At 41.1% G+C, this 23,000-nt stretch overlaps 1 protein-coding gene across 6 annotated transcripts in view; it reads right to left on the bottom strand.

Moving 5' to 3' along the window:
* adgrg2.L (adhesion G protein-coupled receptor G2 L homeolog) overlaps positions 1-23,000 on the bottom strand; it is an 81,608-nt gene that overhangs the window by 53,725 nt on the left and 4,883 nt on the right. For all 6 annotated transcript variants that reach the window (XM_041581822.1, XM_041581821.1, XM_041581820.1 and 3 more), the window contains exon 2: positions 3,312-3,430. In XM_041581822.1, the coding sequence (XP_041437756.1) occupies positions 3,312-3,430 (119 nt within the window). The remainder of the gene's footprint in view (positions 1-3,311; positions 3,431-23,000) is intronic.

A 23,000-nucleotide genomic window follows, 5' to 3' on the forward strand; every position in this document is an offset into this window, starting at 1 on the left:
CTCCTCTTTAATTGGAGGAGGGAGACCCTCAGTGTCAGAAATTCCCAGTTTCCAAATCCATCTCAGTTCCTGCCAGGCTCTTGCTGGAGCTGTAAATGAGCAGGCAGCCAAGTTTTCACTATTTTTACTTCTCAGTTACTTTTCTGTTTAGAAACTTCTAACCACAACTTTACAAACTTCTCCAGATTTAACAATAATGGGCAAAAACCTCAGCAGGGCAGGGATGGGTTGAAAAGCATATTCTGTATCTAATACCTACTAAGCCGTGTATTTAAATAATTGTACATTGTCACTCACTTTCAAGTGAAACATCTAGATTCAAGAGTGAGGTTAATGAATAGTGTTGTTACAGTACAGTGTTGTGGCCTCTGGTTAAAGGTTTATTAAGAAACAGGCCAGAGTTCAAGAAGTTGTGCATTACATAGGGAGCTGCACCTTAATACTTCTTCGCTTACTTCTAAAGTGCAATCTAAACTTGGGTTTCTTAAGAATGTATAGTGAAAAGAATGTTTCTGTGAATAGTGTTGGTGTTTTGTTTAACCCTATAGTTTAGGCAACAGTGTAATGTGATTTAAACAACCTTACTGTGCTATATTTGAGGGACTGCATAAAAGTGCTTAAAGGGGTGGTTCACCTTTCAAACACTTTTTCCAGTTCAGTTATTTTTAGATTATTCTCCAAAAATAACTTTTTTCAATTACTTTCCATAGTTTATTATTTACTGTTTTCCCAAAATCTAAGTTTAAAGTTGAATGTCCGTGTCTCTGGTGTTGGAGTCTGGCAGCTCAGTAAATTCTGCAACATTTAGTTGATACATTTCTCAGCAGCATCTCTGGAGTATTAGTAATTATTGTATCAATTCTAACAGCTGCCTTTAATGAAACTCAGGGATTCTGCTCAGCAGGGAAAAAGATAAGAAATGTATCAACTAAATGTATCAATTTAGAACAGTTTACAGGGTCGGCGACCCCCCTCCCCTCCCAGAGCTGCTTTAGAAGGTGAAAAATGACACTTTACACTTCAATATTAGAAAAATGGTCACACATTGAAAATAGAAAGTCATTGGAAAAAGTCATTATTTCTGGTGATCTATCTGAAAACAACTAGTTTGAAGGCTAACAACCCCTTTAAATCCTATTTTCTTATGTTTCCTTCATCTCTTAACAATCTTCTCAGTTTTTTACATCAGTCATCTTGTTCCCCCCTCTTTTCTGCCATTCTCATCTTAGCCCGCCTAACCCCTTACTTGATGTCTAATCCACTATATTCTAGTTCAGGGATTCCCAACCTTTTTTTTACCTGAGAACCACATTCAAATGTAAAAAGAGTTGGGGAGCAACATAAGAATGTCAAATGTTCCTGGGGACGCCAAATAAAAGATATGATTGGCTATTTGGTAGCCCCTACGTGGGCTGGCAGCCTACAGTTGGCTCTGTTTAGCTATAAATCTGGTTTTAATACAACCAAAACTTGCCCCCAAACCAGGAATTCAAAAAGAATCACCTGCTTTGAGGCCACTAAGAGCAACAACCATGGGGTTGGTGAGCATCATGTTGCTAACAAGCCACTGGTTGGGGATCACTGTTCTAATCTCTTAACTTCACTATTTACTATTTCTAAATGTCACTGTTTGTTGTATGTGTTTTTTTTCGCCCTCACTTAAACCCACAGTTCTTTTCCTTTCTCTATGATTCCACTTTTGTCATTCTCCTGCTATATGCCCTCTGCCATTCCTCCCACCTCCAGCATTTTCTTTAATGATAGATTTTTATATTATATTATATTACGCGTTTCGTGTCTACCAGGGACACTTAATCATAGGCTCATGACTATGACTAAGTGTCCCTGGTAGACACGAAACGTGTCAGTCCTTGGTTCTTAATTTATGGAAAAATAAAATGTAAGTTTTTTTAACCTTTTACCATCTGACCGGCTTAACTACTTCGTGGGTCCAGGCTTGTGCCAGCCTCTTTTGAAGTCTCCTGATATCCTCCTTCAAAGAAGCTCTAAAATCTGATATGATTATTTTAATTTTGATTATTAGGAGTTGGGGTCGGTACATTTTTGGTGACTCAACCTCTGACACCAGATACACAAAATTGCTCTGGATTCTGACTCCACAGCTCTGATTTAAACATTAAATAAACCCGATAGGATTGTTTTGCCTCCAGTAAGGATTGATTGTATATTAGTTAAGATCAAGTGCAATGCACTGTTTTAATTTTGTAGAGAAAAAGGAAATAATTTTTAAAAATGTGAATTATTTCATTCTAATTGGGGTCTATGGGAGATGGCTTTTCTGTAATACGGAGCTTTGTGGATAACTGGTTTCCAGATAACAGTCCCTATACCTGTTCCACTGACTGCAGCCTGTCAGAAAGAACACAGGGTAGATTTTGGGGCAAAAAACACTCAAGTGCACATTTTGGATTCAAAATCCACTCCATGTGTGCACTGAATGGAAAAGAATCAATAGAGGATGTTCAGCATGTCATATTGTTTAATGGAATCTTCCTGTTACTAGACGTGACAGGTGAGTTTCATCCAGAAAATATATATTTCAGCCTTACCAGGTGGAATTCAAACTGTTATGGTTAGTGACCAATATGCCCCATGTGTCATAGGCCTTAAATTACCACTATCTAATATTATTTTAGCTTTATTTCTCTAACACCTTCATTCTACAAAAACAACATAACTATTGACTAGTTCATTCTTGTTACCCAACAGTCATTTATTCTCTAGCTTTTGAAACTATATTATTATATATACAGATATTATTAATCGCTCGCTTACTAATTTCTTAGCATCTCCTTACCCCTATCATTCCCTATCCAATTCAATTCAATCTTCTACATTGTGACCTTTCCTAAAATACAACCTGCACAACGTTCCACTGCTGCTGAGCTATTTACATCAGCTATCTCTACATCTTATATGTCTGTTCCCTATATGAAGGTGCGATGAAGAAGACATGTTTTACCATAACTACCATAGTTCATATGTGTCTTTTCCATGTCCCTTGAATGGTTAAACTACAGCTTCTAAAGGCAGTAAAAGGCTATAAACATGATGTGCTGTCACTCCCTCTGTGCCGCTCCTCTGCATGACAGACTCAACAATGTCACTCAGAAAGTCAGGTCTATTCATTTGTTATGCATTTTAATACCTTACAATGTGCCTTTTCTACCTTAATACAACAAAATGTACAGGAAGTAACCTACGAATATTTATTTATGCCATACATTTAAAAAAGTGCTTTGGTTTTATCCCATATCAATATATTTCATCAATAACACAAAATTCCTTACCTATCTGTGGAATGGCCAGAATAAATAATGAAAAACATAATAGCTGAACAGTCTTTAAGTTTGCTGGTGAATGCTTTGCTTTGGTATTGTTCGTGTGGCACGCGTCACAGACCACCATCCTTAAAAAAAGAAGATATAATTAAGAGTTTTTAATGAACATTTAAAATAGCGATCTTTTCAAACATTTAGCAAAAGACAACATGTATCAGTTATGCCTCAGTTATTATATTGTCCTTCTATGGTGATCTTGGAGAAAGCAAATTCTGGAAAAATTCGGTTTGGCATAGTCAGTATGTTATACGTGTAGGGGACTGATAAATTATGTCCTCATTTACTGTGCTTTCCCTGAAGGTTTGGTCAATCTTAGGGGATATTTATCAAAGAGTGAAGTCTGAGATCGCCACAGTCCGCTAGAGTGAAATTCTGTCACTCTCCATTAGTTTCTATGGGATTTTTAATGGCGTATTTATCAATAAGTGAAAGTGAAAGTTCATCCTTTGATAAATACGCCTTTAAAAATCCCATAGAAACGAATGGAGAGTGGTGGAATTTCACTCTAGACGACTGTGGCAATCTCTAACTTCACTCTTTGATAAATATACCTCATAGTCTATGGAGGGAGTAGATCTCCCCTTCCTGGGTCAAAGCACAACCCCTAGCTTCCCCAGGTTTGGCCACTAGATGGAATAGTGCTTAAAAAATGGGTAAACCATACGGCTCTAGAGGCATTTGCCTCTTAAAGGAACAGTAACTTCAACAGATTAAAGTGTTTCAAAGTCATAAAAATATAATTCATTGTTGCCCTGCACTGGTAAAACTGGTGTGTTTGCTTCAGAAATACTACTATTGTTTATATAAATAAGTTGTGTAGCCATAGGGGCAGCCATTCAAAGGAGAAAAGGCTCAGGTTACACAGCAGATAGCAGCTAAACTCTGTAGAACATAATAGTATTATCTGCTATCCACTATTTAACATGTGCCATATAGTCTTTATTTAGTTTCCGCCATTGCTACACAGCAGCTTGTTTATATGGACAATAGTAGTTTTATCAGTGCAGGGCAACAGTATAGGATATTTTCATTACTGTAAAACACTTTCATTGTTTGGTGTTACTGTTCCTTTAAGTCAACGCAGAGCATATTATTAGTAAGGGGCAGCTAGATCCTATCACAGGTCTCTCTAGGGGAGAGAGATTAGCCAGGATTATGGCTACCTAGATGAGCAGATCTTGGCTCCACCAAGAAGTATAAAAGGGATTAGCATTGTTGCCTAGTCGGGGAACCAGTGCCAGGTTATAGGGATTAGATAGATTCCCACCTGGGTTCCACTTAAAAGGTGTCCCCCGAGGAAAAAGAGAATCTCAGTGTGGACTGTATGGCACTCCTCTTTCAAGCTCTGTTGGAGAGATTGTTCTGCTAATGTATTATGAGTATGCACTGACTACTCAATAACTGTGCGCTGCATCATTGCCATATTTTCATTTTTAGATCTGTTATAAAAAAATCAGTTCTGGTTAATGTTCCAAGAACCACTAACACCCATTCTTTAGAGATTCTACTGCTTACAGTGTATTGTACCCTGCCTCCACAACGTTGGAAGGGCACACCACAAAGGATAATAGGTCTCATCCGATGCAAATATAGGGGTAAAGCTAATAGTTTAGAGCAGTGATCCCCAACCAGAAGCTCGTGAGCAACATGTTGCTCTCCAACCCCTTGGATGTTGCTCCCATTGGCCTCAAAGCAGATGCTTATTTTTTAATTCCAGGCTTGGAGGCAAGTTCTGGTTGTTTAAAAATCAGGTGCACTGCCGAAGAGAGCCTCAATGTAGGTTGACAATCCACATAGCACTTATTTGGCACCCCAAGAACATTTTTAATGCCAGTGTTGCTCCCCAACTCCTAGTACTTCTGAATGAGGCTCACGGTTCAAAAGGTTGGGGATCCCTGGTTTAGAGTAATGGTGCCTCTAAATTTACTAAAGTGTTACGTACATATAAAGTGTGCCACCATTTCCCCTAACAAAATTATATAAAAATGTATTTAGAATAGTAGTTTCATACTTATTTATTCACTGTAGTCTAAGTGCCACACATTCTCCATTAAAGGGGAAGGAAACCTAGTCGGCGCAAACGTTTTGGCGCATGCGCAGTATGATCATTTTGCCGGTACGATCTACAGCGCATGCGCGTGACTTTTGGCGCATGCGCAGTAGATCCGTACCGGCGAAATGATCCTACTGCGCATGCGCCAAAACGCCGTTCACAGCAGGAAGAAGATCGCGTGGAAGCAGATGTCGTCTGTGAACTCCCTGGACTGGACCTGTGCAGAAGGGTAATTAACAAGTTAGGGGCATTTGCCCAGAGGGACGGGTAGGCCAGGGGGGAGGAGGGAGGGTGGGCAACAAACGGGAGGGGGGGTGGGGGGTTTGCGCCGACTAGGTTTCCTTCCCCTTTAAGCCCTGATATACAAGTAACACCACTTGCAGCTGTTAAAAGAACTTGTAACTGTGAAGTACATATGTATGTGACTTCAGGGACTTCCACAGGACAGGAATATATATTGGGCGAATGAAGAATGAAGTGGATGGTCACTTCCAAATGGCGCCATTGTCTCCTTTTTGACGCCAGCGTCCATTTTTTGGATGCCGGCGTCCAGAAAGTGTTTTTTTGAGGGAATTTGCCGCAAATTTGCGCCTGCCGAATAAATTCGCCCATCACTACAGTTCAATGCGCATGCATTGAACACATGCGTTCAATGAGTAGGGCTTGTGCCGAACATACTTTTTGTTTGTTATTTCTTGAGCTAAAAAGGGCAAACACTGAAATTGAAGCTACTCAATATCAAATGTTTGGTCCTTGCGAGGTAAACACATTGATTACCAATAAACAACCCCCTACATGTACCCTATGTTGTGACTGCTATGTTAGGAATACATTATGCAGGAGGATTCTTTGTGCACTAACATGAATTTTTTAAAAACATTTTGTGATTAAAATAGGCAAAACGTATGTTTATCACCAGCCCTATTTATTCACTTAACAAGTGGGTATACTGACCATTTATTGAAAAATGCATTGCAGGTCATCTTACAGGGTCAGGAATACACATGGGGGCAAATTTACTAAAAGGCGAAGTGAAAATTCGCCAGCATGACGTCATTTTGGTACTTCGCCGATTTCCTAATGGGCGCAGGCATAACAAAGGCATAGCAAAAGAGACTGACGCTGGTGCTCATTCGCACTCAATCGCCAGGCAAAGTTGCGCTCTGGTGAAGGGACGTAACTGCGCAAATTCACTAAGATGTGGATTTTACTGAACATTTCCTCTTGCGCCAGACTTGCCTTCGCCACTTCAGACCAGGCGAAGTGCAATAGAGATGTCGCGAACTGTTCGCCGGCGAACTTGTTCGCGCGAACATCGGGTGTTCGCGCTCGCCGGAAGTTCGCGAACGTCGCGCGACGTTCGCCATTTTGGGTTCGCCATTGTTGGCGCTTTTTTTTGCCCTCTCACCCCAGACCAGCAGGTACATGGCAGCCAATCAGGAAGCTCTCCCCTGGACCACTCCCCTTCCCTATAAAAACCGAAGCCCTGCAGCGTTTTTTCACTCTGCCTGTGTGTGCTGAAGAGATAGTGTAGGGAGAGAGCTGCTGCCTGTTAGTGATTTCAGGGACAGTTGAAAGTTTGCTGGCTAGTAATCGTTTTGATACTGCTCTGTTATTGGAGGGACAGAAGTCTGCAGGGGTTTGAGGGACATTTTAGCTTAGGTAGCTTTGCTGGCTAGTAATCTACCTTCTACTGCAGTGCTCTGTATGTAGCTGCAGTGGGCAGCTGTCCTGCTTCTGATCTCATCTGCTGACTGCTGCAATAACAGTAGTCCTTGTAAGGACTGCTTTTATTTATTTTTTTGTTGTTTTACTACTACTACTACTACTACTATAAGAGCCCAGTGCTATTAGTCTAGCAGTGTTGGGGAGTGGGACTGGTGTGCTAATCTGCTGCTCCTAGTAGTTCAGCAGCACCAACTTTAATTTTTTTTTTTTAATATTCATTTTTTTTTTATTTTACTTTTTTTTATTTTACTACCGCTGTAGTAGTGTATAAGTTGACCTTTTAGGCATTATTTACCCTGTAGGCATTATTTGCACACTGTTTTCTTCAACCCGCCATCTAGCTGTGTGACCTTGTTCACATTCTGTCTAAATATCCATAATATTACCGTCTCCAGAAAAAACACCGGAGTGACTTTTTTCAAGCAGCCATAATATATTTTACGTAATCCGTATCCACCGCTGTAGTAGTGTATACGTTGACCTTGTAGGCATTATTTGCACACTGTTTTCTTCAACCCGCCATCTAGCTATGTGAGCTTGTTCACATTTTGTCTAAATATTGATAATATTATCGTCTCTAGAAAAACCACTTGAGTTACTTTTTTTCAAGCAGCATTCATATATTTTACGTAATCCGTATCCACCGCTGTAGTAGTGTATACGTTGACCTTGTAGGCATTATTTGCACAGTGTTTTCTTCAACCCGCCATCTAGCTGTGTGACCTTGTTCACATTCTGTCTAAATATCCATAATATTACCGTCTCCAGAAAAAACACCGGAGTGACTTTTTTCAAGCAGCCATAATATATTTTACGTAATCCGTATCCACCGCTGTAGTAGTGTATACGTTGACCTTGTAGGCATTATTTGCACACTGTTTTCTTCAACCCGCCATCTAGCTGTGTGAGCTTGTTCACATTTTGTCTAAATATTGATAATATTATCGTCTCTAGAAAAACCACTTGAGTTACTTTTTTTCAAGCAGCATTCATATATTTTACGTAATCCGTATCCACCGCTGTAGTAGTGTATACGTTGACCTTGTAGGCATTATTTGCACAGTGTTTTCTTCAACCCGCCATCTAGCTGTGTGACCTTGTTCACATTCTGTCTAAATATCCATAATATTACCGTCTCCAGAAAAAACACCGGAGTGACTTTTTTCAAGCAGCCATAATATATTTTACGTAATCCGTATCCACCGCTGTAGTAGTGTATACGTTGACCTTGTAGGCATTATTTGCACACTGTTTTCTTCAACCCGCCATCTAGCTGTGTGAGCTTGTTCACATTTTGTCTAAATATTGATAATATTATCGTCTCTAGAAAAACCACTTGAGTTACTTTTTTTCAAGCAGCATTCATATATTTTACGTAATCCGTATCCACCGCTGTAGTAGTGTATACGTTGACCTTGTAGGCATTATTTGCACACTGTTTTCTTCAACCCGCCATCTAGCTGTGTGTATTATCGTTTCCAGAAAAACCAACTGAGTTTTTGTTGTTGTTGTTGTTTTTTAAAAAATAATGCCAGGCAAAGGCAGGCCGCCACGCAGAGGCCGTGCTAGGGGCCGTGCTGCTATGCAATCCTGTGGCCCTAGCAAATTGCCCAGTTTTAAAAAGCCAATGACCCTGAACTCCCAAAATGCTGAAGAGGTAGTTGACTGGCTTACACAGCACACCCCATCCTCTACCGTTTCTAACTTTACCACAACATCCTCCTCATCCTCCACTGCTATGGCCACCCCACGTAACACTTCCTCCACCACCGGTGCCCCTTCTTCACTGGGGTCAGAGGAGTTATTTTCCCATGAGTTTCTTGAACTGAGTAATGCGCAACCATTATTGCCAGAAGAAGATGAAGGAGATGAGGACCTTACACCAGATTTAATTCTGGCAGAGAACACGATAGAGATGGACATAATGAGTGATGAGGAGGAGGTCCCCGCTGCTGCTTCCTTCTGTGATGTGTCAGAAGAAATTGATGCATCTGAGGAGAATGATGATGAGGAGATTGATGTTTGGTGCCTAGTAGAAGAGAGCAAGAGGAGGGTAGTTCAGATGGAGAGACGGAGAGTCAGAGAGGCAGTAGGAGAATAAGACTTAGAAGAAGCAGGGAGGACAGCCCGCAGGGATCAGTAGGGCAACAACATGTATCGGCACCTGTGTTCAGCCGGCCAACGCACCCGCCATTGCCGCCAATGCCGCCAACTTCTACTGTTACCGCCAGATCGCACACTTCCAAAAAGTCAGCAGTGTGGGATTTTTTTAATGTGTGTGCCTCTGACAAAAGCATTGTAATTTGCAATGAGTGCAGTCAGAAACTGAGCCTTGGTAAGCCCAACAGCCACATAGGTACAACTTCTATGCGAAGGCACATGAGCGGCAAGCACAAAGCACTTTGGGAGCAACACCTCAAAGGCAACAGGCAAACTAAAAGCCACACTCCTTCTGGTCCAGCATCTTACTGCTCTACCTCTGCTCTCCTTGACCCGTCTGAACCACCCTCCACTCCGCCTTCCACCTTGACCACCTGTTCCCATTCCCAGTCATCTGCCACCAGCCAAGTTTCTGTGAAGGCCATGTTTGAGCGTAAGAAGCCAATGTCTGACTGTCACCCCCTTGCCCGGCGTCTGACAGCTGGCTTGTCTGCACTCTTAGCCCGCCAGCTTTTACCATACCAGCTGGTGGACTCTGAGGCCTTCCGCAAATTTGTAGCAATTGGGACACCGCAGTGGAAGGTACCCAGCCGCAATTTTTTTTCTAAAAAGGGAATACCACACCTGTACCAACATGTGCAGAGCCAAGTTACCGCATCTCTGTCACTTAGTGTTGGGCCAAAGGTCCATATGACTACTGACGCATGGTCCTCCAAGCATGGTCAGGGCAGGTATGTCACCTACACTGCCCACTGGGTGAACTTGGTAATGGCTGGGAAGCAGGGAATGGGTAGCTCAACAACAACAGTGGAGTTGGTGTCACCGCCACGGATTGCACGCGGTTCTGCCACCACCTCTACTCCTCCATCGCTCTCTACCTCGTCTTCTTCCTCTTCTTCTTCTTACTCTGCTGCTGGGTCCTCCTTCTCCTCCTCCACACCTGTGCACCCCCAGCTCCCCCTAGGCTATTCGACGTGCCAGGTACGCCGTTGTCACGCTGTCTTGGGGATGACGTGCCTGGAAAGCAAAAACCATACCGGATCTGTACTCCTGTCATCTCTGCAGTCACAGGCCGATCGGTGGCTGACCCCACACCAACTGCAGATCGGAAAAGTGGTGTGTGACAATGGAAGCAATCTGTTGGCAGCGTTGAGACTAGGCAATTTAACACATGTGCCCTGCATGGCACATGTGTTAAATTTAATAGTCCAACGTTTTGTCTCCAAGTACCCAGGATTCCAGGACGTTCTCACCCAGTCCAGAAAGGTGTCGGCCCATTTCAGACGTTCCTACACAGCCATGGCACGCCTTGCTGACATTCAGCAGCGCTACAACATGCCAGTCAGGCGTTTGATTTCTGACAGCCAGACTCGCTGGAATTCAACGCTCCTTATGTTGGAACGTCTGCTGCAACAACAAAGGGCCGTCAACGAGTACCTTTTTGAACTGGGTGGTAGGACTGGATCTGCACAGCTGGGGATTTTTTTCCCCCGTTACTGGGTGCTTATGCGCGATGCCTGCAGGCTCATGCGACCTTTTGAAGAGGTGACAAATATGGTCAGTCGCACCGAAGGCACCATCAGCGACCTAATACCCTTCGCTTTATTCCTGGAGCGTGCCGTGCGACGAGTGACAGATGAGGCTGTAGACCAGCGTGACGAGGAGCTGGAAGCGCACGATTTCTGGTCGGAATCACCAGAACGAACCCAGGCACCTGCTGCAACGCAGGGAGAGGTGCCAGAAGTGGAGTCAGAGGAGGAAGGTGGCTTTGTGGAGGAGGAGGAGGAGAACCAACAGGAGCAGGCTTCCCAGGGGGCTAGTGGTGACCTTTTGGGGACCCCTGGTCTTGTACGTGGCTGGGGGGAGGAGACCGTGGATGATGCAGTCCTTGATAATGAGGAAGCGGAGATGGATAGCTCTGCATCCAACCTTGTGAGAATGGGGTCTTTCATGCTGTCATGCCTGTTGAAGGACCCCCGTATCAAGAGGCTTAAGGAGAAGGACCTGTACTGGGTCGCAACGCTACTAGACCCTCGGTACAAGCATAAAGTGTCAGAAATGTTACCAACATACCACAAGTCCGAAAAGATGCGGCATTTACAAACCAGCCTGCAAAACATGTTGTACAATGCTTTTAAGGGTGATGTCACTTCAGGAACTCATCAACATTCCAGGGGCAGAGGTGCCAGTAATGCTGCCACGAGCACACCTGCAAGGACAAAGCCCTTTGGCCAGTCTGTAACGTCAGACATGCAAATGTTTTTCTGTCCAAGGCAGCGCCACAACCCTTCTGGATCCACCCTCAAAGAACGCCTCGACCGGCAGGTAGCGGACTACCTGGCATTAACTGCAGATATCGACACTCTGAGGAGCGATGAACCCCTGGACTACTGGGTGCGCAGGCTTGATCTGTGGCCAGAGCTGTCACAATTTGCCATGAACCTCTTGTCTTGCCCAGCCTCAAGTGTGCTCTCAGAAAGGACCTTCAGTGCAGCAGGAGGGATTGTAACTGAGAAGGGAACTCGCCTAGGTCACAAAAGTGTCGATTACCTGACCTTTATTAAAATGAATGAGGGGTGGATCTCGGAGGGTTACTGCACGCCGGAAGACTTGTTCTGACTTCTATGCAGCTGTCCTTCTCTTCAAGCCTCATGACTCCACACACAGCTGTCCTTTAGCGTCCTCCTCCTCCCTCCGCCACCGTTACAAACTAGGGTGCAAACCCTACTGGTTTAATTTTTTCTGGCCTCTGTGCTTCAGTGGCTGCAACCAAAAAAACTGGGCAAACAATGTCTACAAGGTCAACGTATGGCAAAAAATGACTATTTTCAGCATTTATATGGCATATTTTTTCTGGCAACTGTGCTTCAGTGGCTGCGTCCAAAAAAATGCATATTTTCTGCATTTATATGGCATAATTTTTCTGGCCTCTGTGCTTCAGTGGCTGCAACCAAAAAAATGCATATTTTCAGCATTTATATGGCATAATTTTTCTGGCCTCTGTGCTTCAGTGGCTGCAACCAAAAAAATTTATATTTTCAGCATTTATATGGCATAATTTTTCTGGCCTCTGTGCTTCAGTGGCTGCAACCAAAAAAATGCATATTTTCAGCATTTATATGGCATAATTTTTCTGGCAACTGTGCTTCAGTGGCTGCGACCAAAAAAATGACTATTTTCAGCATTTATATGGCATATTTTTTCTGGCCTCTGTGCTTCAGTGGCTGCGGCCAAAAAAACTGGGCAAACAATGCCTACAAGGTCAACGACGTTGACCTTGTAGGCATTGTTTGCCCAGTTTTTTTGGCCGCAGCCACTGAAGCACAGAGGCCAGAAAAAATATGCCATATAAATGCTGAAAATAGTCATTTTTTGCCATACGTTGACTCAACGTATATGGCAAAAAATGACTATTTTCAGCATTTATATGGCATATTTTTTCTGGCAACTGTGCTTCAGTGGCTGCGACCAAAAAAACTGGGCAAACAATGCCTACAAGGTCAACGTATGGCAAAAAATGACTATTTTCAGCATTTATATGGCATATTTTTTCTGGCAACTGTGCTTCAGTGGCTGCAACCAAAAAAACTGGGCAAACAATGTCTACAAGGTCAACGTATGGCGAAAAATAACTATTTTCAGCATTTATATGGCATATTTTTTCTGGCAACTGTGCTTCAGTGGCTGCGTCCAAAAAAACTGGGCAAACAATGCCTACAAGGTCAACGTATGGCAGTTGTTTAAAGAGAACAGTAGATTACTAGCCAACAAAGCTACCTAAGCTAAAATGTCCCTCAAATCCCTGCAGACTTCTGTCCCTCCAATACAGAGCAGTATCAAGCAGATTACTAGCCAGCAAACTTACTATCATCTGTCCCTGAAATCACTAACAGCTCTCCCCCTACACTATCTCTTCCAAGCACACACAGGCAGATTTTTCAGATACATTTTTGCCCTTGATCCCCCTCTGGCATGCCACTGTCCAGGTCGTTGCACCCTTTAAACAACTTTAAAATCATTTTTCTGGCCAGAAATGTCTTTTCTAGATGTTAAAGTTCGCCTTCCCATTGAAGTCTATGGGGTTCGCGAACCGTTCGCGAACCGCTCGCGTTTTTGCGCAAGTTCGCGAATATGTTCGCGAACTTTTTTTCCGACGTTCGCTACATCCCTAAAGTGCAATAGAGTAGATAGGACTTCCTCAGAATTTAGTTGAAAAATTTCCCAAAAAAGTCCCAAAATTCGCTGGCTTCTTTTCTTTTTTTCAGGGTGATAGGCTGCAAAAGAGCATAACATTTTTTTGGGGTAACCCGCTTCCCCCCCTACATTTCCTAACATATGGCACATAAACTATACACTGGTCTCATGTGTAGGGCATTATAACAACTCTTTTATAACAACTTATTTTATTAAGCTTCCCTGGACTTGTGTAATGTAATGTATTTGCTGCAACATAGACGTCCATTCAACTTTAACTTCCCGCCGTATGCTAATTAGCCAACGCTAGCGCAACTTCCCTCTGCTTGCCGAATTAACTCTAGCAAAACTTCTGCAGCGTTCGACACCCTGGATGCAACTTCGCATGTTAGTGATTTAGCGTTGTCTGAGCAAATTTTCACCTGGCGAAGTGTTGGTGGCGAATTTTCGGCACTTAGTAAATTTGCCCCTAGGCATTTTATGTAGGAGGATTCTTTGTGCACTGTTAACGTAAATACCTGCCTCACAAGGACCAAATATGGAGTGACATTTTTTGTGATTAAAATAGGCAGAAAGGATGTTTAGCACAAGCCCTATTCATTCACTTATGCTGAACAAGTTGGTAAGATTACCTTTTATTGAAAAATATATAGCTTTTCATTTTACAGGGTCAGGAAAACTCTAGGCATTTTATTTGCTTTGTTTCTACGAGGCTAACAAATGTAACCACCTCACCAGTAGTATTTTCCCATGATACAGACTCACTATAATGGTAGGCAACTGGCAGGGCCATTACGATTGGTTCTTATTATCACAGAATGCATATATGCAAAATGTGCAAAAGTGACAGTGAAACATATTTGGAAAAAATATGTAAATATCTCTTTAAAGTTTCCAGACATCTGCAGAACTATATGCTGTTTTACCTCATTGACCTGCTTTGTTTTACATTTTACAATAGTTATCCAGGGACAATTTTCTAACTAAAAGAAGTGGTGTGTATATAGAATGTTGATTTTGTGCTATTTAAATAAACAATTTTTGTTTGCTTTTTCTCTCTCTGTAGTCACAATGCAACAACTGTATAGATAACCACATCTTCTTCCTAAGACAATATAAAGATATCATATTTTATATGTAAAAATTATTTAGAAAAATAAGAAAATTCTTGACTCAAGAAGCACAAAAAGGTAAAATAATAAAGGCAAAGGTAAAAAAAGACATTCAAATATAAAATATAAATTTGGATTTTTGTGCCAGGTAACACCCAAGACATGTGTTGATCTCCTGTGAATCTCTGGAGATTAATTAGGTACTTTCTGCTTACATGGAAAATACTTTGTCTCCTTCTTTCCTGATGTATATGTTGTATCAGAGGCATCCACAGCAATGCCAACACTTTTCTGTCCAGCAAGAGACTGGGCAAATAAGCAGAACCAGTAACCATTCAAAGGAAGTTTGGGTGAGGGGTACAAAAGTGCTCTTCCTATAAATATGTACAACTGAAAAAAATGTGTCAGTCGTTTTAAACTAAAGATGAAATAAGATACTTTGCTTTGAATTTTTGCTTCGACAATGGTCCAGTGTGTGAGCTGAATTTTCACGGGGTCCCCAATATTTGTTACCCATGAGTCACATTCAAATTTAAAAAGAGTTGGGGAGCAACACAAGTATGCAAAAAGTTCCTGGGTGCCAAATAAGTGTTGTGGTTGGATTTGTAGCATCACGTGGACTGGCAGACTACAGAAGGCTGTCTGGAAGTACAACTGATTTTTATGCAAACAAAACTTGTTCCCAAGCCAGGAATTCAAAAATAAGCACCTGCTTTGAGGCCACTGTTACAAAAGTAACAGAGTAACAGCCGTCATCACCCAGGCCTCACTCCGTAGGTGACTACAACCTGATGACAGTGTTATAGAAATGCCAGGGCCAATTCTGAATCCCAGTCCAGGCCTGGTTGTCCTAAATTGGCTACTTGGCAAGAGTAAGGCATAGATGGGATATCCCATTTGGAGCTGTGTGTCCATAGGCTAGAAGAGGTTATATCAGGGTAGCTCCTAGTGTGAAGTTGGGTAAGATACTAGCACATTATATGGTGGAGTGTATAACAAGAGTGTCTGGGAAAGCAGTGTTAATTATACTTAAAGAAATCTGAATAACAGATTTATTCTTTGCCATCCAAATAATGCCAATCTTTTCGGAAGAAAGAAAACAGTAAAACCTGTGGAACCAAGTAACTCTAGTTGAGCTACACAAACCAGTGTGTATTTGCAATGTTCTTGCAGGAGAAATCAGACCATTTATTACACTTGGGCTACGTTCAGTAGATTATGTTCCTGTACTGACTCTGTGTAGTATACACTGGCACCTTTCCAAAAAAAAATTGTTAAGAGTGAAAACGATCACCGCAAAAAATGAAAACTAAATACAGTCTGACACAACTGGTTATTAAATGGTTTGTGCAAACTCAATGAGAGAATGTATACACTGGAACTAGTTTCAAGCCGATTCCCTGCAGACGAAAACAAAGTAAAGACGTCTATAAGGACAGGCTTGTTGATCTATAATTTAATGAAAAAAATGAATATCTAATTTTGCTGGTAGGTGTCATCTTACAAAAGTTGAACAATCACTGAGATGAACTGTCTAAACAGAATATGTGAGATACATTGCAAAACATACATATGGTGAGTGTCTAATGCTTTCCACAGATTAAGAACAATTTCTTTACCTTCTGCTAATGGTATGTAGTCACTAACAGCTCTATAGCACTCATGTCACATTCGTTATGATGAAATAGATTTTAATGGAAGACAGAAACCAGCCAAAGTCTGCCACACCCAAATGTCTCCCAGGTTCAGGCCATGCTCCAAAATAAACAACTTCCAGGATTATAGAGCAGAAGCTTTGGCGGAAAACTCACCATTAATCCACTTACTTAATTCTAACTAAAACGTGTCATTTATGAATTGGTTTTTGGTGGTAGTCTGTATGGTGAAGCATATCTAGCATGACTGAAAGCAAAACGATGGTTCTACGTTGTCTAATTTTTGCAAACAGAAAACATTTGAAAAATGATTATAGTTTTGTGACATGAGAGCATACATGTATACATTCTGCAGCAGATTGCTATTATAGGTGAGGACCAAAGACTTTCACATGACACTTACATTTCTTCTAAGATTTTTGGTCCCCTGTAATGTTACCTTATGGCAGCAACTATTATGGAGGCATATCACCAGAGACACTCTTTATGGAATGGTGTTGTATTCTGAGCTCTAGTCTTGTGCCAAAAAAATTGTAAATGGAAGGTAGAGTCAACTGCCTGTACTGTGTGGAAAGATGCCTTTAGTTTAACCTATGCTTTGTCTATAGGATCTGTTTCTTTTGGCCCAAGGGAGTTAATAAATATTTTCATCTACAATGTATAATGCCGTGGATGCTGCTGGAGATCCTATGGTAGTAAGCTTCAGTAGGAACCTTAGGCAGAAGGCCCTCAGAAGGAACCTTAGGTAAAATGTCTTAGGAAAATGTCTTAGGAAACTTAGGAAGGAGGACTTAGTATGAACCTAAGGCAGGAGGCCTTAGTAGGACCCATAGACAGGAGACCTATGTTTAAAGAAACCTAGGCATCCTAGGTATGGAGAACACCTAGAGAATGTCAGAGAAAGGGAACCCATGAATAAGGACTTTACCTAGTGTCAATCTAGTTCCTGTCTTAGCATAATATACTGTAGGAGTGTGAGACAGTCAGGGTATTATGAGCAGTTCTATTCTGTATACACACATATGGGAGTTCGTCTTCTCTTTTTTCAGTTCTATTCTCCACTAGGAGGAACAGTTTGGGGTAATTCCCTAGTAAACACCTGCCAGGATAGGGGCAAAGAGTAGAGCACATTCCATGAGAGGCAACATTGAATCATCAATACACTGGGGCTAAATACCTGTTGTGAGATTAACCTATGATAGGAACTGTCACATACCCCTATTACTTAATAACCGTGTGATTTGCCCATGATGCATACTGAAGCTATGTCAGTACTCTATGGAATGCACCTATCCTTTATTTATTGTTTGTCAAACAATTGTAGTTCCTGTCAGAATTAAAGCTAGTCTACATGTCACGTATAAGTAAACTCCTACCATAATTATGTTGGAGCAATATTCCCCTGAGCTGCAAGTTCACCAGCATTTTCCAGAAGACTAAGGTGAATGGAGAGGCAATTGTGATCAGTTTGCCTTTTGCACAAGGAGCTGGAAATGTTGCGGAAAGCAGATTTCTGCCAATTAACCTATATGTGATTGTCTTTAAAGGAGTGGTTCACCTTTAACGTAACTTTTATCATGTTATAGGACGGCCAATTCTAAGTAACTTTTCAATTGGTTTTCATTATTTATTTTTTACAGTTGCCTTTTTCTTCTGACTCTTTGCAGCTTTCAAATGGGTGTCGCTGACTCCCTTCTTAAAAAACAAATGTTCTGTAAAGGCTTGTTATTGTTACTTTTTGTTACTAATCCTTCTATTTAGGCCCTCTCCTATTCAAATCAATGCATGGTTACTAGGGTAATTTGGACCCTAGTTACCAGATTACTTAAAATGCAAATTAAAGAGCTGCTGAATAAAAAGCTAAATCACTGAAACATCACAAATAATAAAAAATGAAAACCAATTGTAGATTGTCTCAGAATATCACTCTCTACATCATACTAAAAGTTATCTCATAGGTGAACAACCCCGTTAATTCACTCTTCCTGTGCTATTCCAGGAATATGTGCTCATCTGTAACATAGATTTATTATTTTTTTTTGTTTTAAAAACGTACTTATGTTGAACATTTTAATAGCAATTAACTTCCCTATTTATTTTCCCGTAGAATCGATACATTATCAGTTTAAACCCAGATGATCTATTCTTATACATGGTCATGCAGCTGCTTAGGGTGCAGCCTTTGTGGACAGGGTGGGAAGAGACAAAGACTTTCACAAAGCATTACCTCAGAAAAGACATGGAAAGAAAACAAAATCACAACTTGACGTAATCTGCACTGGGGCTTTGAAAGTCTGCTGTGAATTAAAAACAGAATTTGTTGCTATTAAATGAAAAGTCCTAAGCAGTTTTATGCTCTGCTACTGGCATTGCATTTTGCGCTGTACAGGTATGGGACCTGTTGTCCAAAATGCTCGTGACCTGGGGTTTTCCGGACAAGGGTGCTTTCCGTAATATGGGTCTCAATGCCTTAAGTCTACTAAAATATCATGTAAACATTAAATTAAACCAATAAGATTGGTTTGCCTCCAATAAGGATTAATATATCTTAGTTTGGCTCAAGTACAATGTACTGATTTATTATTACAGAGAAATGACTTGATTATAATGGTGTCTATTGGAGATGGTCTTCCAGTAAATCTGAGCTTTCTGCATAATGGGGATCCCATAGCTGTACATGCTACAGGCATATCAGGAAACGGTCTCAACTGCAGTATCCTCAACTGCCCCTTAATAACTGGGCATGTCCAATCTACAGCTTAAGTGCCATTGAATTAGAAGATACACAAATGTTTAACTATCATTGTTTGTAGTTTTCTTTGTAAGTTTGTCTTGAGACTATAAATAGCACAGAAATTCTGCCATAGTTAGGGGTAATTAGCTTGTTGCAAAGACAGGAGAATTTATTACCGTATTTGCTTTCCTATTTGCCACTGATATACAGTATGGTTGCTGGCCAGCACAGATTACAGTGACAATGTATAAATTAAGCCCTGACTGGTCCATTGGAGCTATTTACGTTGACCTGTATCTTTCCCTCTGTTCAGGAAGGTAGCTGTCAGTTGAATGTAAGTCACCTCAACTTTCAAAAAAGGTTTTTATGGTGTCTCCATGTATGCGTGGGTTTCATGTGGGTGCTCCAGTTTCCTCCCACTCTACAAAAACATACAGGTAGGTTCTGGGCCACAGTCAGGAATCTCAGTGCCCCATACTACTAAATTAGTATAGCAATACCCCACATGGGGGTCACCTAGGCCCTGGGGCAGAGGGCCCTGCCAACAAGAAGAATAAGGCCTGACCCATACAAATCACATAATTTATGCCAAAACCCCACACACAATCCACACAACCCCCTTGTCTCCACAACCAGGGAGTCATTTACATCACATGGGGCTCCCCTCAGTTACAAGGCTCTTGACTGCAGTGCTAACTGTACCCCGCTGATAGTATCCCTGAGAAACTTAACTGTGTCCAAATAAACTTAACAACACTGTTTGTAAATGTGAGGGGCCTTAGATTGTAAGCTTCACTGGGGTAGGGACTGATGTGAATAGTGTATGTGTAAAGTACTATATATTGGCATTACATTAGAACCCCCATTTTTATATTTTTAGGAACCAGGAAAAAATGGTGTAAAATCCAGGATAATGTGAAATCAGGGGAATATATGATGCATTGTATATTGGTGGGACTACAGATTAAGGAAAACTCAGGGTTTTAACATTGAGGTTTCACTGTATATAAAGGCTGCCCTTAAAGTGGACCCGTCACCCAAACAAAATTATTCCAAATCCTATTTTATCATGTTAGTCAAGCAAAATGAACTTTAATTACACTGTATAAATTATTTGAATCTTGTTTCTATATCAGTCTGGGAATTCAAAATTATAGCAACCAGGAAGGAGCCATTTTGTGGACACTGTTATTAAGGCAAGCCTTGTATCATCTCAGAATCTTGTTTGTGCACCAGGAAACAGGGACCCAATGTCTATCCCCATGTACTGGTTACACAATTAAATGGTTAAGAGAGCTGGGGGAATGTAGGGAGAGCAGAGACATCTAGGAAGTGCTGAATGGAAAGTGAAAGTAATTGCTTGTCCCGCCTCTATGCCTAGGCATAGAGGCGGGGTAGGCAATATTTGATTGACAGCTGATATTTTTAAATGAGTTTACAACAGCTATGAATGCTTTAATAAAAAAAAGAAATTGTTATTCATGTTTAATTTAAAAAGGACTTTTATTATACAGATTTTCATGTCTGGGTGACGGGTCCACTTTAATTAGGAAGCATCAAAGTAATAGAAGGGAGAAAGCAAAAGCTGCTGTACAATGCAAGGGCCCAATACAAGGGTAGCATTTGGGGCCCTCTGTGACATACTGAACTACACTAAATGCATACTGATTTTTGGCTCCCTAATATAACAGATCCCCTTAGAGTTGTATGCCTCTGATAGCAGCACTGTTCATTTATCTGTGACATGGAACTGTGACATGAACTTAAAGAGAACAGTTTTATACCCTCTGGTATAAGGACCAACACCTTAGGAATTCACAGATCTGTACAGCAGCCTGCTGGGAATATCAGAGATTGGCACTAACACTTCTGATTGGTCATCAGAAGTAAAAAGACACTGCCAAGACACAAGGCTGCAAAGATTAGAAGCTTATGGCATGTCATAAAGTTAAGTTAATATGTAAAACATAAAGTATTGTGACTACGGTATTTATGCACCTGAGACACTGAGCAGGGTTTAACTTTAGCATGTTTTAAATGGAGGTTTCTCATTCAAGCTCTCATATGTATGTAGGAAAAACAAGGACAAGCATACAGCTGCATCCCAAGTCACATTACTTTAATGTAGGCACCTGTGTGACATGATGTGCAACAATTCAAACATTTTACCATGCATGCAAAGAATTTATGTCTTTCGTACAGGCATAAAAGTGACAAGGGATTTTCCAAGGAAGGAAGATTCAACTTTGTACCTCCTTTCGTCTCGCCATCTTTGTGTGGCTCTCATGTTTATTGGTACCATTGCACTCTGAAAAACTGGGGGCACCAGCTTATAGACCACTGTGAATAAGCAGCAACTGAAACATAGTTTTTTAAAGTATATAGAGGAGATTCAGCAATGAGACAAGGGCCACCAACTGGCACACCCTGCTCTTTACAACAAATTGGGCCTTAGTTCTGAGCCAGAGTTACCCTTCACTGCCTACAGTTCTGATTGTTGGCCTTAATAAACAAACAATGGAATATAGCAACATGTGTGTTTCTGGCAACAAATACCACCTTCCTATATTTATATATTTCTGCCCATTGGCATCACGCATCATTTTTACTGGCCCGGCAACTCCTTGTACTACTTGTACAATTGCTGTCCATGTGTGGGAAGGGGAGACAACTATGCTGTATAATGAATTCCAAATTGTAGCATTGAACTGCACTTACCAGGTCAATCAGGCACATCACCCTCCCCTTGTGACTGCAATGGTGCTACAATTCTGGGAAAAACACTTAATTGTGTGTGTGTGGGGGGGGAAGCATTGAACTACAAATTGCACTTTACTCACTGCACTTGCGGATGTAAATTACCCTACGGGTGATGACGGGATGCTTTGTTGACCCTGGGAAATCTTCTATCCCACTAGTGACAAAGTGCCCAAAGTACACTATTCATGCTGCAATCCTGGCAATCACACCATAAAGCCTGCCAACTGGATAGTGTCACCTCCAGCACTCTCTGTTTAAATTAAATTTGATTAAATTAAAGTTAATAGCCACACTGTTTGGAACAGGAGGTGGGAAGGACAGAGTGGCACCAAGCACAACTATACAGAAATACACAAGTACCTTTAAATAAATATATTTATATATATATATATATATATATATATATATATATATATATATATATATATATATATATATATATACTAATAATAAATAATATTACAGAAGCATCAGTTAAAACTATCAATTACCAAAGGTGATAGTGTATTTAAATAACTGTAGCTAACAGCATTGTAATTAGGCCTTAATAAAGCAGATTTCATAGGATCCCTTACCTAGTGTAAATTTCCAAACTACTAATTACAGAAAGCTCAAGACATCTTAGATAAGGCTATCCTAAATCTCTGAATAATGCAGGATTATTTAAGAAATGACTACAATTTAATACAGGTTTAGTAAGGAACAGCTATTCTCCCCATTCGTATGACATACATAGCCATATCCAAGGCAATTGCAGTCATTCCCCTCCAACAATTAGAAGGGAAGTCAATGGATTCCCCTGCCCAGCTTCTTCATGGAGTAGTTGTTTCCTGGAGTTTTCTTATGGAAGCTGTCAAGCATTTGGTGGTTTATCTTTGCATGTGGGGGAAAGGTCCATTGCATGGAGGGGGTCACACTGATATAGGTCAAGATCCAGGAAACACTCATGGTAAGTTGGACAGCTACTATTGGTCCTGTTACTGGACACATTAAGTTCTGCTGCTTCTAAAGAAGTAAACTAACATTTCTGCTAGAGTGATTAACCCAAGGAGCTTTAATGATAACACAATACTACCATATAAATAAATAATATAATGGTATGTCTGTTACTGCAAACTGAACCACAGACTTATTGATAAAGCAAAGAAAGGATTACAAGGTCATGTTTGCAGGTCATCCCTATAAAGTTAAGAGCCCAATCCAGCCCTGCTGGATGCTGCGCTCTGCACCTTGTGCCAGATT

The sequence above is a fragment of the Xenopus laevis genome, chromosome 2L, assembly GCF_017654675.1.
Source record: "Xenopus laevis strain J_2021 chromosome 2L, Xenopus_laevis_v10.1, whole genome shotgun sequence".
Lineage (NCBI taxonomy): Eukaryota > Metazoa > Chordata > Amphibia > Anura > Pipidae > Xenopus > Xenopus laevis.